We start from the raw sequence: 18,996 nt of genomic DNA, 5'->3' as shown, positions 1-18,996 counted from the left end.
ACTAAGATGTATATGGGATTTTTTTCTATTATGCAGATTTCTGCATTGTGACAAGGGATATGTTCCTCTGTAAGCAGCTTTCTTATGAGGAGGAGTTAGAGGTGCTATAGGTGTGTAACAGATTTGATAAATCTGTTGCTGCAATTGATTTCCTGGCAAATGCAGAAACATGGGATATTGCAAGTTGCTACAACACTTTTTCTGTTGCTTATTACATAATGACGGATTCCTGGAGCATCTGTCAGTCACACCTTTCCTACCTCTTTCACCTGATGTGTAAATATCATATTTTGGTTGGAATGGGGGCAACATACATAGAAATCTTTAGATGACAGCATGCTTTTTCGGGCATTTGTTGGAATTTTCAGTTTTGGAGAACCACAATTGATCGACCATATTTTTGACAACAGTCTTGTGTGGACAGTTCGAGGATATAACAATTCTCTATTTACGGTTGGATTTGCTGTCCAGTTTATTGTTTTGTCATAATAGTGTCAAATGTAGATTGTTGTAACTTGCCTTTTGGTTAATCATATGAATAAGACCAAAGGTGGAAATGTGAGTTCTGTTGTTGCATTTTGCAGCTGCTATGTTTTTCAGGACATACTTTTACATAAGTACTAATATCATATTTTTAATTTAGGTAGTTTTTGTGTTCTGATGGAAGCCATGTTCCCTGACCTCTGAGCTGAATTTTCTGTAATTTTCGTCACGCTTACATCAGTTTTTCTTGTCAGATAACTAACAAATATGCTATCATTTGCTGTTTTGTACTTTTGTGACGTATCATGATATAGTTTGTTGCCTTTTACATGTTTGTAGACATGCATTAGTTGAGAGAGCTGCATGATTATCAGGCCATATTCTTATTATCTGACTAAAACAGAACAGGGTGTGAGCAGTTCTAGTAATAGAATTTCGAGAATATATTGAGAAACTTAAGTTTTTGTTTTAATAAGCTGTATACAATAGAAGTGTATAATAAACAAGTTTTTGCAGGAGTTGCAAGGGGAAAAATCCATACTTTTATGCGGAAAATAAGTGGAAGACCTTCCTTACTTGAATAGAAAAACACTTTCATGTGTTGTTGGAAAAATAATCTTCAGAAATAAAAAGTCGGACAAAATCCTTGCGCTGGTGGAAAATAAACATCAGAAAAAAAGATGAAAGTTCTTGTAGGAAATTAAAAATGATGCTGACATACTGGATGGACTGTTTATTGCACTGATGAGATTTGGAGTGGTGTAAACTATTCCAGAAAGTTTGTGTAACAACAAGAGAATATGCTTTATGCATCAAAAATGTAGGTGATATCCCAGAGGAACTGTTCAAAAGTAGTGTGACTGGAGGAGTGGAATTATGACACACGGAAGGAGAGATATAATGTGCAACACTGGAAATGAAGAAGGCTTCATGCAAAGTGTTGGCCTCTGTTATATTGGGCACAGATGTTTACAGATTACCATTCTGAGAACAATGCTAGATGTTATGAAGAGTGGTTCAGAAGCATCCTCACAAGCTTACCTAACTGATCTGTGGTTGTTATAGATAAGGATCTGAAACACAAATAATAAATTCAATATCACAAAATCCGAGTATGAAGTAGGAGGAGGATTTAATTACTAAATAACTGGAAAGTAACAGTGTACATCTTTCATTTGTTACCATAGCTTAGAGGAATTAACAAGTCTACTGGAACTCTCACAATGACACTTCATGTTACTAACATACCATCTGTAAGAAAGTATTTCACTTATTGGACAAGAAAATTAAACACCTACGGTCACCTCTGGCACTCTCCAATTTCGGTGTCATCAAAGAAAAACAAGATAAAACAAGACATTCAGTATAACTGATAAAATACAGCTTTGCTATTCCACTCTGCAAAGAATTCCCCAGATTATCTGGAGGACTGCAGTGATACTGAAAACAGATACACAGAAAGGGTGTTAAATAAGTTGGTAACTAAAATAGTGGAGGGATGTCAGTCAGCAGCAAAAATACTGCAGTCCGGAACTGCAAGACCGCTACGGTCGCAGGTTCGAATCCTGCCTCGGGCATGGATGTTTGTGATGTCCTTAGGTTAGTTAGGTTTAACTAGTTCTAAGTTCTAGGGGACTAATGACCTCAGCAGTTGAGTCCCTTAGTGCTCAGAGCCATTTGAACCACTTGAGCCAAAAGTAATAAAAGTAGTTTTATTTAATTTTTTATTTATTTATTTTTGTGATTCATCATTCTGATGAGGTAAACTTATTCCAGCTCATTGCTGCACATCACAGCGCATGTCTTCATGTACTGTTACAAATGTGGAACTCTTTCCATTGTTCATCGCTCCAATAGAGTGCTACTTGTATATTGAGTATTCATAAACAATTTCCCATTTTACAGCTTCTGAAAAGGAAGAGTCACGTCCTCTACAAGCAACAGCCACTGAATTTGGCAGTGCTGTATTAGAACCTGAAAACAAATTTGCCACTATTCACTGGTGGAACTGGCACTTATTGCACATTATAAAAGTGACAGCACACTGATATGACAACTAAGACCAATCAAAGCCTTGCATAGATTGCAGCTACTAATGCAGCTGCTTTATGAGCTCTTAACTGTTAACTATGGACATTATTCATTAGTAATGATACATGATGTAACCAACATTCAAGCTCTACATCCATGTTTCCTTCAGCACAATAGAAAAGTAAATTGTTCACATAATTGAAATGTTGCTTCTGTGACACTTTAAAGTTGACACTTGCCAAAAAGAACTCAAAAAGGGATTCTTTGTCTTAAATGTTTCTGCTTAGGCCACCCCCTTCCAGCCAAAATATGATGTTCACATACAAAATAAAACTAGATATTTCCGTGGTTCCAGTAAGATACAACAGAATTATGTTTGTTGTGCAATGTTTCCAGAACATGAGCTCGCAGCCAGGGGCCAGTCATTATGAAGTGAATAGTAGGCACCTGATAGTCATTCTGTATTTGCCCATTCTGTTTTGGATTCTTGTGTTGTAGGTGGTGTGTGATGGTATGCACCAGTATGCTGCACCATTACCTTTGATGAAAAAAAAAGCATTAAAATAATATTTTAAGATGTCTAAATTTCAAAAAACCTCCACCAGAAGGTTACAATACTGGAACTTCTTTTTTACAAATCAAGCACTGGTATTTGTTTACAATTTCACAATCTGGGATGAATAACATGTAACTTGCCGTATTGCTACAGTGTACACTTTTTTGCTTGTTGCCTGGAGGCTATACAACCACAATGTACCATTTAAATAGGTCCATGTCTTCCCTCAAAATGGTCGTCATGATTTATTTAGGTGAATAAAATCTACTCACCACATACGAGTACTTTCATGTGGGAAAAGAGAGAAAAACCAGATGATGTGAGATCAAGTGAGTAGGGATGGTGTGACAAACTGGTGACCTGTTGCCTTCCTAGTTCATCTTGTACAAGGACAGAGCAGTGTTCAGGAGCATTGTTATGTAACAGCAGCCTGTTCCTCCCGTGCTAAAGCTCAGGATACTTTATGACAAATTGAATTGTGTGAACAGCCAAGAATCCCCTTGTAGTGAGTTTTGTTTATAATTGCACCATCTGGGATGGATGCCATTTGAACAATTCCATTTGAACCAAAAATAATTCAAGCATCACCTTGCCTTTTGACCTGTATTGTCATGGTGTATTGTATATTCTGGCCATACTGGCATTTTCCAGGTGGTAGATTGTCATTTAAGTTGTGTATCATACAGGAAACATCATGTTTTGTCTCCAGTTATGATCGATTTGAGAAACGTTGAATCATTGTCACCACTTCTGATTAGGTCCCTACAAATCATCATGCAATCATAATATTGGTCTTCCATCAGGAAATGTGGCACACAGTGCTGTCTAACACATTACATGGCAGAATTTTGTAGCACGTACCATGGCTGACCTGCTGCAGCTGTGAAATCATCTACCATTTGGTAGCAGTTGGCATGTGCCTCCAATACATCCTCAGAAATCTTGTGTTCGGTTTGAACCATTTGTGGCCAACCATCATCCTCCAAACTGTCTGTGTTTTGCAAAAAACATCGGTGCCACCTAAACACAACCCTGTGATCCAGTGTATTATTACTGTGAACTTGCTGCATCATTTGAAACATTTCAGTAATGGTTTTGCCCAATTTCTGGCAACTGATAATATATTACCATGTATTAGTAATGCATATGAGGTGTGATTTGGCTGTTTTGGATATTTAATTTATTGTTGACTGTCAAAAAGGTGATATGCGTATTTGAGTGCTGGGCAAATGGATCATAGAATTTGCATTAAATTCTGTGAAAAATGGAGTAAAGTGCAGCACCCCATTCAAAATGTTAGCTGTGGCTTTTGGCAAGTCTTCTATGACTAAGAAAAGAGGTCATGAGTGTTATAAACATTCCAAAGAGGGTAAAGAAGACATCGAAGGCAATGATTGCCCTGGATGTCCTCTCACAGCAATTGATGACAGCATTGTGAAATAAGTAAAGAAAATGGTTCTGGGAAATTGTTGAATTGCCATGAGAGGGGTTGCTGATGATGCTGACATATCCTTTGGCTCAGGCCAAGCCGTTTTTTGAATGTTTTGGGCATGAAACATGTGGCCTCAGCTAAGTTTGTTCTGAAATTATTGAATTTTGACCAAAAACACCATATGGACATAGTTCAGGAATTGCTGAATGAAGTGGAAAATGATACAGAGCTTTTAAATAAGGTTATAACAAGTGACAAAACGTGGGTATATGGGTATGATATCAAAACCAAAGCCTGTTCGTCTTGAAGAGCCAAGATTGAAAAAAATTCAACAAATTCAGGCATATGTGAATGTTATTCTCACTCTTTTCTTCAATTACAATGGGTTAATGCATCATGAGTTCCTGCCTTATGGATATACAGTCAGTAAGGAATACTACCTGGAAGTTATGTGCAGTTTACCTTAAACATCCAAAGGAAAGAACAGAATTGTAGAAAAACTTATGATATCAGTTCAAATAATCAAGAATGCAAGCCATTCTTTCCTTTTTGTGAATCTCGGTAAGCAGCCTGGGATTCCAGTGTGCACATAATTTGTGAAATTGTGTCTTTTTAAAGACGATTTTGTGCTTAGTTGTTTGATCGCATTCAGAAATTCCAGTGCTAAATTTGACATTGTGAATTGTCAGTCTTTACGAATCTTTTCGTCCATGGCTTTGATCAAATCTTCTGAGATCACTGATGGCCATCCTGATCACAGTTCATCATGGACATTTTCCTGCCTGTGCTTAAAATCTCTCACCCACTTACCCTGTCACACATTGCATTAAGGTCACGTACATCTCATTTATCTGTCAATAATTTCCACAGCTGCAATGTTCTTTGCTGTCAAAAACTGAATCACTGGCCATAATTCATAGTCAGCAGGCTGATAAATTGTTTTACACATTTTGACATGACACTGTAAAAGCACATTGTAACATTGAAAATGTACATGGCATCATTTAGCATGCAAGGCATGCCAGCAGTTGGTGCACATGTGCATTTCGGTGTCCACACAGACCCTACTTTCCAAATAACCTTTGTACATGGTACTTCATCTAATGTGTGTTCACTTACTTGATCTTTGTTAGTTCATCTACAATATTCATATGCACTCCTTGTAATAATTCCAATACTGTCAAGTTGTTAAGTTAAAAAACTATATGCAAGCTGGCATTTTATACCATTTTCTTGTAAGCCAAGGAGACTTGCATCTCAAAAATTAAAAAAAGTTGATCTCTTTATTACACAATATTACCTGTGTCTGCAATCTGATAATCAACTTAAATGCTGAAGGTGGACAACTTCCTTAATTTCATTCCCCAAAATGAAATCATTGTTAACAGAAAGCAGTCTTACACCTTCAGAATAACCAGTTTTTATCTATCAGGGCACTGTAACATACCAACTACATAGAAAATATACAAGATCTTGCTGCTGAATATGTTCTCTAATATAAGAGTTGAGATCAGGATCCATCACTTTGACACACAAACCATAACTTGAAACTCTCTAGAAGGGTGCAAGAGCTGAAACACAAACATGACCTTTTTCTTCCATGTGATCTTCATTTGTGATGATGACCTGTTCCCTCTTGGATTCTCAATTCTCTTTCACATTCTTTTTATCAGGTTTGTTTTTCTTCTTTATAAACATTTGGAATGATTTTATTTCTTTTATTCTCCCTCTCATTAATCCCCCACCACACTCCTCTTATTTTCTTATTGCCTTTATTTTCCACTTCTGTTTACACACTCACTATTCATTCAAGTCTTGCTCTCACTTTTTTACCCATTAATTATCCACATTCCTCTATTATTACTTTTATAATTTGTATCTCAGCTTTTGATCCATTGATACTTCAGAATATTTTCAGAAGGGGGAGCAATTTTTTGTCTCATCTGGCACCTGTACTTCTTATTTCTTTTCCCTCCTATTCCTTTCTTTCCCTTTCTCTTATAAAATTTTGTGTTAAACTAACCCAAATTAAAACAATGCAGAAAATCTGTTTCTGTCTTTTCAGTAAAAGTATATTTTACATGCTGTTGTACATTTTAAAGCACAGCCTGATCTTCAAGGCTATTGTTTTTGAAAATAGTGTGTGTACATACACAGTTGTAAATAACACAAGTAAGATAAATCTTTACAATGTCTTTGCAATATGAAGCAGCCCGGTTAAAAGTTTCTGTCACATTGGTAGCACAAACAAATCCCTTTGACAGCCAACTAAAGCCATAAAGACGAATTTGTACTTCCAAACGTACACTTGCCAATAAAAAACAGTATTTAAAAGACAGTAATAGACTTGGTTATTATTTTTTCCATTAATTTTGCTGTCTCAGTTTTTCTTAGGGTAGTCACTAGGGCTGCTACGAAATTTTGAGTGATGTACTTTAGACACAGTTCCATTATATGTTTTCTATTACCATTTTCTTCCAATTCAATTAATCTGTCAAGAAGCATTCAAAATTATTCCTGACAACATGGTGCTCTTTGTGTTAACTTTTTCTCCTCTCAATTGTCTCAGAATAATAGGCTGGTATACTCCTTACCTTGCCAGTTTAATTTGTTAAACTTATTTTTGTGTATTCATTGTTTGTGTAAGAAATCGTGAGTATTAAGTTTCATTTATATCATAAAAATATCCTCTGTCATAGGTCATACCACAAAGTTTTGGCATTGTTTGAACTCAACATTCATTCACTATTGCATTAAGTCACGCTTTTTCACTTCTTGTCTCTTAAGTAGTAACATAATTTGTCATTGTTCGAATCCTGTTAGCTTTATATCAAAAGTTAATATCTGAAGTTTTAATTTAAGTACTTCATTATAAAATTAGTGAAATTGCAGAAATTGCAACACTGAGAAACATCAGCTGTGCAAATTGCCAAATACTGGATGTGGTTACACAATTGATAAGGCATTGGTCTCTCATTTTGGTGGAGTGAGTTTCAAATGATCATTTGATCATTCATATTTATGTTTTTTGTGGTAACCCAAAATCACTTCTAGCAAATGTTTTCTTTCAAAGGATGTGACTGATGTTCTGCACCGTGCTTGACCTATGCGAGTGTGGAGTCCTGTAATAAACTTATATTTGTGGTACCTTAAATTCTAATTTTACTTTTCTTCTAAATGAATTGTGAAATCTTTCATTGATTAATTTATCGATTGATTTTTTATTGGTCCAATTTTGTCATACTGCACAAACACTACAGCTGATACTGGACAGGTCGAAATAAGAATACATTGTAGTATTGTGGCGTGCTTAGTGGCAAAATGTAGTGTTTTCGGATAGGTCCCACTCTCATCTGCTGTATACTGATGCATGCACACATGTTGGATGCTATCATGGTTACTGTAATATGGCAGCCTGCACCTGCATTTTTGCGCGGCATAGTGGACAAGATCCAAGGGTGATAGTTTGGGCAATTTGTTGGTTGTGAATTTGTTTGTCATGATCCTCCAGTAATCATACTTGTAGAATTACATAATAACCATCCCCTCATTGATTGCATGCTATGACATTTAGCACATGGGACTTCACACAATGCTAAGTACTCAGAGCTTTATGTCATTTGCATATTGGCATGTACCTGATGTTTGCTGTGAAGTTCATTTTAGAACTGTTCCTACTTTTCTTGAAAGCATTTACATTTCCGAGATGTAAATCATGAAATTGTGGGCATGTTCTGGTTATTTGTTACAGCCAGACACATCCAAGGAGTCTTTAAAAATATCTGCAGAGGAGGAAACAGAACAACACAAGACTGAAGAAAAAGTAAGTAATTATTCAAAACAAAAGTGGATGATGTTTTTATTATTTTCTAAAAATAAAAATGTATGCATAATGCACATGCACATGTATACATCATCACTCCCCCCCCCCTCCCACCCTTCCCTCCCACCCCACCCCCCTCCCCCCTCCCCTGGTCACGCACACACACAGTTCTGGAGTTTAAAATTTTTGTGTTTGGATCATTAAATTTCTCCTTCATTCAAGAGGAATGGAAAGAAGGAAACTGAATGAGTATGATGTATCCAACCCTGGGTACTAAAGGAAAGAATAAATCTCTGGATCAAGGAGCAGGAGTAATGGTACTGAAACGAAAGTAACAATGGAAGATTTAACTGTAAATAAGCTTGTGTGGAAGGGGTATGTGGAGAGGATGCCCTACAAAAATTAATGCAGAGATCAGAAGATTTGATATTGTTTCACTACTGTACTTACTGCACCAATCTAGTGTTTGTTCTACCAGTTTCTTCTCACTCCTGGTTAGTCATGGAAGTTCCTCTAAGCAACTTTTTCTTGGAAATCCCGTATGGATGATTCTACTATTCTTTTGTATTATCAAAAATATTTTCCTCCTCTAACTGTACACTTGAAATTACTGAAGTATGTCTTTTTCATTACATCTAAAACAGACAGAACCAAGTGACTTCCAGGATAAGGAGTCACCATCTACAAAGTGACAATGGCATTTCAGTGCATATGAGCAGGTAGTGGCACAGGGCACATTCTTGCCCTTGGAATAAGAATCGTCCCTAAAAGACAGGGGAGCCAATGAAGGCATAGACTTCCAGGAATAACCATCGTGAAAGTATTTTGCGTTATCTGAAACATTGCTAATCTCACAACAAAAATCTTTTTCAACTAGAAGCCATGATGGGAAGTCAGAAATGGAAAACTTCTCCACTTGGTATCCAGTTCACTGTTGCCATGGACAGCACAAACAAGTCATTAGATTCCGGAGAACTTGCACCACAATACTGTAAAGAGTTGAGCTTTCTAGAAACAGGCAGAACAAAATCAAGCATAAGAATTTCTCTGCAACCGTTAACATAAATTCACTTTCGAAAACCAGGAAACGTAAACAGGTGAGAGACACTCTTACTAAACACAACTTATTCATCACAACAGTAGAAGAAAATTTGCAAAGAAATACACCATAATTTTGCTGGAGGATTTTAATGCACTATGAAAAATTTCAGGCGCATTGTTGGGAACTACACTGCTCAGAAAAGGATAAACAAGAATGATAGAAGACTAACAGAAATCTGTAGAGCAGCTAACGTAATAATGAAATCCAGTGTCTTTTAGCATTTCTCTAGAAAACAGAAAACATGGAGCTCTCCAAATCTCAATTTACATTTGTAATTTCAAGTAGATCTTATTCCAGTATCTAGAGAATACTACCAAAAAATCCAGAATGTTAAGGAATATAATGCTGAGTTATATTCTGGCCACCATATATCTAAAATCAAACCAAGGACTCTGAAATGTGATATTGATAAAGTCAAACAAGAAAGTAAGTTTAGTGATAAATTGGAAACCAAAAATCCAGAAAATAGGAAACAAGTGAAATTATATCTTGCTCAAACAACAAAAAGAAACAATCAAAAGACCTGCTTGGTGGAATCTGGAATGTGATACAGCAGTCACAAAAACATGAAAGCTTGGCAAAAAGGGAATAAAGACAAGAATGCTGAAAACAGGACAAGATTTCTTAAAATGAAGGAAGCAGCCAGACTGTAGAAATATTATGAGAAATTAGGATAAAAACCAATAAAAACAAATAGACCATGACTTCAAAGTGAACAATACTATAAATCTGTATAAGACTTTTGAAAGAAACTTAAATAAATATTATTCACCAGACCTTTGCTTTAAAGACCAAAACTGGCAAATATCACATAATAACCAAGAAAACTGTTACTGTGGTGACAAAAGTCATGGGATACCTTTTGTCCAGTAGCCATACATAATTGCGAAAGTGTTGCTGGCACAGGATTTTGTGCACAAACTGACCTCTCAATTATTTTGGGTGATCTAGGTGGCCATATCGTTTGCTTGAATTGTCCAGAATGTTCTTTAAACCAATCACGAACAATTGTGGCATGGTGACATAGTGTGTTGTCAGCCATAAAAATTCTATTGTTGTTTGGGAACATGAAGTTCATGAATGGCTGCAAATGGTCTCCAAATAGTGAAATATAACCATTTCCACCAGAGGACCCAGTCCATTCCAAGTAAACACAGCCTGCATAATTATGGAGCCACCACCAGCATGCACAGTGACTTGTTGACGACTTGGATCCATGGCTTCATGGGTCTGCACCATGCTTGAGCCCTACAATCAGCTCTTACCAACTGACGGTTTTCCAGTCATCAAAGATCCAACCAGTATGGTCATGAGCCCAGGAGAGGCTCTGCAGGCAATGTCAGGCTGTTAGCAAAGGCACCAGCATTAGTCATCTGATGCAAGATAGTGCTACACTGTCCTAAAGATGTCTTTGTTGTATGTCCCACATCGATTTCTGTGGTTATTTCAAGCTTTGTTGATTGTCTGTTAGCACCAACAACGCTATGCAAATGCCGCTGCTCTCAGTCGTTAAGTGAAGGTCAGCAGTCACTGTGTTGTCGATGGTGAGAGGTAATGCCTGAAATTTGGAATTCTCAGCACATTCTTGACACTATGTATCTTGGAATACTGAATTCCATAACTATTTCTGAAATGGAATGTCCCATGTCTTTAGCTCGAGCTACCATTCCGCATTCAGAGTCTGTTAATTCGCATTGTATCGTCATAATCATGCGAGACACCTTTCCACATGAATCACCTGAGTACAAATGACAGCTCCACCAATCCACTGCCCTTTTACACTGAAGAGCCAAAGAAACTGGTACACCTGCCTAATATGTAGTGCCCCCATGAGCAAGCAGAAGTGACCCAACACCATGTGGCATGGACTTGACTAATGTCTGCATTTTCGTCAGTGTCTGCATTTTTGTCAGTGTCTACAGTAAAGTTCAGTAGCATGTGTCGATAGCCTTTTGTTTGTCTTTATAGTGCAGTTCTCCATGTTCCTTAGTATGGATAGGGACTGTGATAGCTGTGTGTGGATGCGAGCCGAGCTGGTGACACTTTGCTCTCAGCTCCAGGCTGTGATAGCTTCGGGTACATAGTTTGGAGCTGCAGTGGATGGGCATCATTGTTGTGGGCGAGCTATGGGGATCCAATGGATGTTCAGCACATCTGAGTCCACCAGTGGGTCTGCACTGGTGGCCAGCACAGTTACTGCTCACACTGAGGTTGACCCTTACCCATGGTCGAGTGGGAGGCCACCTCAGGGTGTGGCAGGTGATGGAAGACTTCCCAGGGAGCTGCACATAAGGCCTTCCTGATTAATCTGACAAATAAGTTGCAAGTGCTGTCTGTGACCAACACAATCCCTAAGCCAGATGAAGTTTGTCCTGTATCAGAGGAAACCTCTCAGCCTGCAAGATCCAGGCACTCACAGAGGATTGGATTATTGATAGCTGGGAGCTCCAGTGTTAGGCAATTATGAGGCTGCTCAGGAACATGGCTGTCAAGGAGGGGAAGAAAACGAATCTGCACTCCATGTGCAATCATTTCAGATGTGGAACAGGTCCTTATGGATGCCATGAAAAGCACAGGTTGTTGCCAGCTGCAGGTGGTGGCTCATGACATTACCAATGATATGTGTAACTTTGGATTGGAAGAGATTCTTTCTGGTTTTGAGCAACTAACAGAAGCAGTAAAGGCTGCCAACCTTGTTTGTGAGATGAAAGCAGAGCTCACCATTTGCAGCATAATTGACAGGACCGATTGCAGACCTCTGTTACAGAGCTGAGTGGATGATCTGAATCAGAGGCTCAAACAGTTCTGTGACCACGTAGGCTGCAGATTCCTTGACTTGGGCCATAGGGTAATTTGGTTTTGGGTTCCGGTAAGTAGGTCAGGAGTCCACTACGCACAGGAGGGAGCTACTTTGGTAGCAGGGGCTGTGTGGCGTGGGCTGGGTGGCTTTTAGATTAGAGGGTCTCGGGCTCGGGAGAAACACCTAAAGGGTTTGAGTTTTGAAGGGTGCTGGTAAAACACAGAAAGAACGTAGATCCAGGAACCATCAGTAAAACAGTTGTGAATTGTCGTAGCTCTGTTAGGAAAGTACCAGAGCTCCAAGCACTAATAGAAAGCACTGATGCTCAAATCATTATAGACACTGAAAGCTGGCTAAAGCCAGAGATGATTTCAGCTGGTCTTTTGTGGAGTGCCTAATGGTTTTTCGAAATGAAAGGCTAAACACAGTTGGCAGTGGTGTGTTTGTTACCGTTAGAAGTAGTTTATGTCACAGCGAAATTGAAGTAGATAGTACCTGTGAAGTAGTATGGATAGAGGTCTTTCTTGGCAACTGGAATAAAATAATAATTGGATCCTTTTACTGACCTCCCAACTCAGATGATACACTTGCTGAAAGGTTCAAAGAAAACATGAGTCTAATTTCAAACATGTATCTACTCATACAATTATACTTAGTGGTGACTTCAAAGTACCTTTGATATGTTGGTGAAAACACGTTTCAATCTGGTGGTACACATAAAATATCATCCAAAATTGTCCTAAGTGCATTCTCTGATAATTATTTTGAGCAGTTAGTTCACAAGCCCACTTTACCATCATGAAGACACACTTCACCTCTTAGCAGCAAATAATCCTGAGCTAATAACGAGCATCAAAATGAGTAAAGGGATTAGTGGACACATGGTTGTCATAGTGAAATTGAATTTTGTAACTCCGAAATTTTCCTAAAATAAACAAAAAATATACCTATTCATAAAAGCAGTTACAAACTCTCACTTGATGCCTTCCTGAGAGACAATCTCTGCTCCTTCCAAATTAATGATGTAAGTGCAGACCAGATGTGGCTTGAATTCAAAAAAATAGTATCAACAGTAATTGAGAGATTTATACCAAATAAATTAACAAATGATGTAGTTGATCCCCACTGTTGCAAAAAAAAAAAAAAAAAAAAAAAAAAAAAAAAAAAGGCGTGCTAAATTTAAAGGAAAGCAAAATCTCAAAGATTGTCAATCTTTTACACAAGCTCAAAATTTAGTGTGGACTTCAATGTGAGATACTTACTATAGTTTCCACAATGAAACTTTGACCTAGCAGAAAATCCAAAGAGATTCTGGTCATATGTAAAATACGGTAGCGGCAAGAGACAATCAATGCTTTTTCTGCACAACAGCAGTGGAAATGCCATCAATGACAGTGCCGCCAAAGCAGAGGTACTAAACATAGCCTTCCAAAATTCCTTCACCAAAGAAGACAAATTAAATATTCCGAAATTCTAATCAAGAACAGCTGCCAACATGAGTAACATAGAAATAGATATCCATGGAGCAGTGAAATAGCTCAAATCACTTAATAAAAGGAAGTCTTCTGGTCCAGACTATAAACCAATTAGGTTCCTTTCAGAGTATGCTGATGCAATAGCTCCATACTTCACCATCATATACGACTGCTCGCTTAACAAGAGATCCATAGCCAAAGACTGGAAAGTTGCACAGGTCACACCAATATTCAAGAAAGTAGTGGGAGTAATCCACTAAATTACAGATCCATATCATTAATGTCCACATGCAGCAGTATTCTGGAACATATATTGTGTTCAAATATTGTGAATTACCTCATAGAGAACGGTCTATTGACACATAGTCAATACAGATTTAGAAAACATTGTTCTTATGAAACACAACTAGCTCTTTACTCACACCAAGTGTTGAGCACTATTGACAAAGTGTTTCAGATTGATTCCATATTTATAGATTTCCAGAAGGCTTTTGACATTGTACCACACAAATGGTTTATAGTCAAATTGCATGCTTCTGGAATATTGTCTCAGTTAAGTGACTGGATTCATGATTTCCTGCCAGAGTGGTCACAGTTCATAGTAATTGATGGAAAGCCTCCAAGTAAAACAGAAGTGATTTCTGGTATTCTACATGGTAATGTTATAGGGCCTCTGCTATTCCTTATCTACATAAATGAATTAGGAGACAATCTCGGCAGCTGTCTTATGTTGTTTCCAGATGATGCAGTTATTCATCATGCAGTAAAGTCATCAGAAGATTGAAGCAAATTGCAAAAAAATTTAGAAAACATATATGTATGATGCAAAAATTGGCAATTGACCCTAAATAATGAAAAGTGTGAGGTCATCGACATGAGTTCTAAAAGGAATCAGTTAAACTTCGGTTACATGATAAATCAGTCAAATCTAAAGGCCGTATATTCAACTAAATACCTAGGAATTACAATTACGAACAACTTAAATTCAAAAGAACACATAGAAAATGTTGTGGGAAAGTTGAACTAAAGCCTGTGTTTTATTGAGAGAACACTTAGAAGATGCAACAGATCTACTAAAGAGACTGCCTTACAATAAGCTTGTCATCCTCTTTTGGAGCACTGCTGCATGATTTGGGATTCTTACCAGATAGGATTAACAGAAGACATTGAGAAAGTTCAAAGAAGAGCAGCATGTTGTGTATTTTTGAGACATATGGGAGAGAGTGTCACAGACATAGTACAGGGTTTGGGGTTGACATTGTTAAAACAAAGGCTTTTTTCGTTGTAGAGGAATCTTTTCACAAAATTTCAATCACCAACTTTCTCCTCTAAATGCGAAAATATTTTTTTGATGCTGACCTACATAGGGAGAAATGATCATCATAATAAAATAAGAGAAATCAAGCTTGCATGGAAAGAGATTGGAATAATAGAGAATTATTGTGTAGGTTGTCTGATGAACCCTCTGGCAGGCACCTCAATTTGCAGAGTATCCACCTTGATATAGATGTAGATGTATGAAACAGCCAGGTCGTGTGGGTCTGTGGATCTTAAGAAAATGGTAATATGTGTGAGAGTGTAGTTTGGATGGGGTAAAAAGCTCTATGGATGTGGGTGGCCCAAGATTTTAAGGGGGACTGCAGGTCCGTTTGAATCACGGAGACGGGATCTTGATGGCAGATGCTGTACATAGAGGTGTCACACAGCTGGCATAGAACTACATTTACATACTATGAACAGTCAAGTACGACAGTGGTAGATTGCTTGTCTGGTGGGAGGATAATGATGAAGTCATCGGTTTTCAGGGATTGAAGAGCCTGAAGTTCAGCAGATGACAGATTATGGTTGTGTTGTAGGGACCTGAGGAAGGGTTGTGAAGCAATGCTGAATGCGACAAATTCTTGGAAGGCTTGGAGCGAATGATGGTGGTGGGGGATGAAGTTGGGATTGTGGTTGGAGCTGTTCAAGGCAGGGTTCGGTGTCAGGTTTGCTGCTGGAAAGGTTTTTGCTTTGGGTTGCAAAGTGATATTCCCAATTGATATTACATGTGAAGGAAATTAGGTCTTCGCTAAAGCAATGTGGTTAAATGCAGATGTAGACCTAAAAAGTGAGACTGTTGGATAATACAGATAATTCAGGCTGAAAGTGCCTTAGATGAGACATTGAGAACACAGTACTGTTGTGACTTGTTCTTGTGGCCATAAGTTATATGGATCTGTGAGGCAATGATGAAAGCTGGTTAGCCAAGCTCAGTTAGTAAGAGAGAGGTGGTGGTTGAGGGTGTGGCTGTTTAGGGAACTGCAGAAGGACAGAAAGGGAAGCACCACTGTTGAGGTAGCTTTGGAGAAGGTTGTATAGCTATTTGAGGTGAAGTCTGTCATGTTGTTGCAGTTTGAAGTTGGCTGGGTGGATGATACCATCCAAGGAAGCATGAGGGGCAGATAACAGCTGGATTTTATAGGAGGAGAGAAGTGTGTTGAAGTGGAAATAGTCAGATGAGGCATAGAGGTCACAGATTACCTGGGTAAGTGCAAAAGATTGCTGTATTTGAAACTATAAAAGAGGTTGGTGTAGAGTAGGATTAAATCCAGAAACAGGGACCTTCAGTGCTAGGCATTTGGGAGTAACTCCCAGGGACAAGCAGGTTTCAAGAAACAAAATGTTGAGCTTTGTTTTGATAGTGCAAAAGCATGTTTTAAAAAGGAACAAATGTAATATGTTATGGGATACATCATCACAAGAGAGGAGGGTTTGGAGTGTTAGAGATTGTAGGAGTGGCAGAAAAAAAGCAGCAGGGATTGGAAAAAGATAGAAAAATTGAAGAAAAGCAAGGAGAAAGAACAGAAAAATTTGTATGAAAATTGTGAGAACAGACCAAGGTGAGCAAGGGGTAATGAGTGGGTGAGAATTTCTTGCCGGATAAGTAGCCTGTATGGTATGAAAAAATTATGATGGTAAAAAACTCTGTTAGAAAAGTCGTGAAACAAGAAAAAAATTAAAAACAGGGCAAACAGAAAGAGGAAGTCATTGGGGAAAAATTAATGTACTGTGCTCGGAAAATAAAGTAATGCAGGAGACAATAGTAAAAGTCGATCACAGAGGTTTGGCAAAAAACAAATACCCAAAAAAAGTGAAATAATTGCATACAAGCAAGCCCTAAGTGGAAGGTGGGAAAGAAAACTGCTGCCAAATTTGCAAATAAATATGATTGGGAGAAGGCCCTGCAGTGTATTAAACCATACCCAAAGTGCAAATTCTGAAATAGCAATGGACCCATTTACATGCACAGAAATCAATATTAGAAAAGATGCAGGGGAAAGATGTTGATTAATATAGGTGGTACAGATAAATAAACAAATGGACTAGCACATAAGGTTGAAAAAGGATGACAGTTTGAACAAGATAGACGACCATAAAGACTGACAAGGGGATGGCCACACGGGGTAGTACATCAATGAAAATAACCAATTTTTGAAAATATTGTGTAATTGGATAGATAAAAGTTCTACCTACCAAATGACAGCGGGATCAAACCCATGCAAAGATAATGAAATTTGCAAGCTTTAGGGCCCTTCTTCTGGCAGAAGGGTTGAAGTTTAAGGAAGAGGACTTGTGATGTTTAGGAAATGGGAAGATTTCGAAAGTTACCCAGAACTCCAAATCAGGGGAGACATTTTGGATGGAATGAGGAGGAAAGACTGATTGTTGGGCACTGTGCCGGGCAAGATTTGAAAACCTGATAGCTTAAAGGTGGATTATAGCTTAAAGGTGGACAATACGGTTATATGAAAGACAGAGATTACTGCCAAAACACCATGCATGATTTAATAAAAGCAGAAAGCTAAGTGCATTGCATGTGATAGAGGTGGTAATATTCAGGTCAGAACATGAAAGATATAGAACATTAAAGGAGAGTGAAGAAAGGAATAGTTACGGTTAAGAAATGCTGAGACCAAAGAAAGTAATGTAAATTAAGGCAGGTGGGTTGCAAGGACTAAGGACATATTGTAACACCAGTTCCCACCTGCAGAGTTCAGAGTTCGTCTTTCTTCACTTGCTTTTAGTTTTTTTGATCCTTCGTAATATGACAGAAAGTCATCGAGTAAAACAGAAGTGATTTCTTGCATCCCCAAGTGCTATATAAATGATTTAGGAGGCAATCCGAGCAGCCGTCTTAGGTTGTTTGCAGATGATACTGTCATTTATCAACTAGTTAAGTGATCAGATGATCAAAACAAATTGTAAAATGATTTAGAAAAGATATCTGTGTGAGGTCATACACATGAGTGCTAAAGGGACTCCATTAAACATTGGTTACATGATAAATCAGTCAAATCTAAAGACTGTAAATTCAACTAAATATCTAGGAATTACAATTACAAAGAACATAAGTTGGAAGAAACACACAGAAAATGTGGGGATGACTAACCAAAGACTGCGTTTTATTGGCAGAACACTTAGAAAATCTAACAGATCTGCTGAAGAGACTGCCTACACTATGATTATTTGTCCTCTTTTAGAATACTGCTCTACGGTTTGGGATCCTTACCAGTTAGGATGAACAGAATACATCGCAAAAGTTCAAAGAAGGACGGCACATTTGATATTATCTTGAAATAGGGGAGAGAGTGTCACTGAAATTATACAGGATTTGGGATGGACATTATTAAAACAATGGCATTTTTTGCTGCGGCAGAATCTTCTCATGAAATTTCAAACACCAGCCTTCACTTCTGAATGTGAAAATATTTTGTTGACACTGAACTACACAGGGTGAAATAATCATAATAAAACAAGGGAAATCAGAGCTCGCACGGAAAGATATAGGTGTTCATTTTCTCCAAGTGCTGTACAAGATTGGAATAACAGAGAATTATTGTGAAGATGGTTTGACTAACTTTGTGCCAGGCTTTTAAATGTGATTTGCAGAATATTCATGTAGATCACATATTACATTTGTTCCTTTTGAAAACATGCTTTTGCACTATTAAAACAAATGTTCAACATTCTGTTTCTTGAAACCTGCTTGTCCCTGGGAGTTACTCCCAAATGCTTAACACTGAAGGTCGCTGTTTCTGGATTTCATCCTATTCTACACAAGCCTCTTTTATAGTTTCAAATACAGCAGTCTTTTGCACTTACGCAGCTAATATGTGACATATATGCCTTATCTGTCGATTTCCACTCCATCCAACTTCTCTCCTTCTACAAAATCCTGCTGTTGCCTGCCCCTTATGTTTCCTTGGATGGTGTCATCCACCAAGCCAACTTCAAACTGCATCAGCAAGACAGAC

At 37.9% G+C, this 18,996-nt stretch overlaps 1 protein-coding gene across 13 annotated transcripts in view; it reads left to right on the top strand.

Annotated features, from left to right (window-relative positions):
* Positions 1–18,996, top strand: part of LOC124616783 (FK506-binding protein 5) — a 215,240-nt gene that overhangs the window by 73,036 nt on the left and 123,208 nt on the right. For 9 of the 13 annotated variants that reach the window (XM_047145194.1, XM_047145195.1, XM_047145184.1 and 6 more), the window contains one exon: positions 8,254–8,325. The exons of the other annotated variants lie outside the window; for them this stretch is intronic. In XM_047145194.1, the coding sequence (XP_047001150.1) occupies positions 8,254–8,325 (72 nt within the window). The remainder of the gene's footprint in view (positions 1–8,253; positions 8,326–18,996) is intronic. 13 annotated transcript variants of the gene reach the window in all.

Source organism: Schistocerca americana, chromosome 5 (genome assembly GCF_021461395.2).
Source record: "Schistocerca americana isolate TAMUIC-IGC-003095 chromosome 5, iqSchAmer2.1, whole genome shotgun sequence".
Lineage (NCBI taxonomy): Eukaryota > Metazoa > Arthropoda > Insecta > Orthoptera > Acrididae > Schistocerca > Schistocerca americana.
Note: the sequence above shows the minus strand (reverse complement) of the source record. Positions and strands in the feature narration are given on the sequence as shown.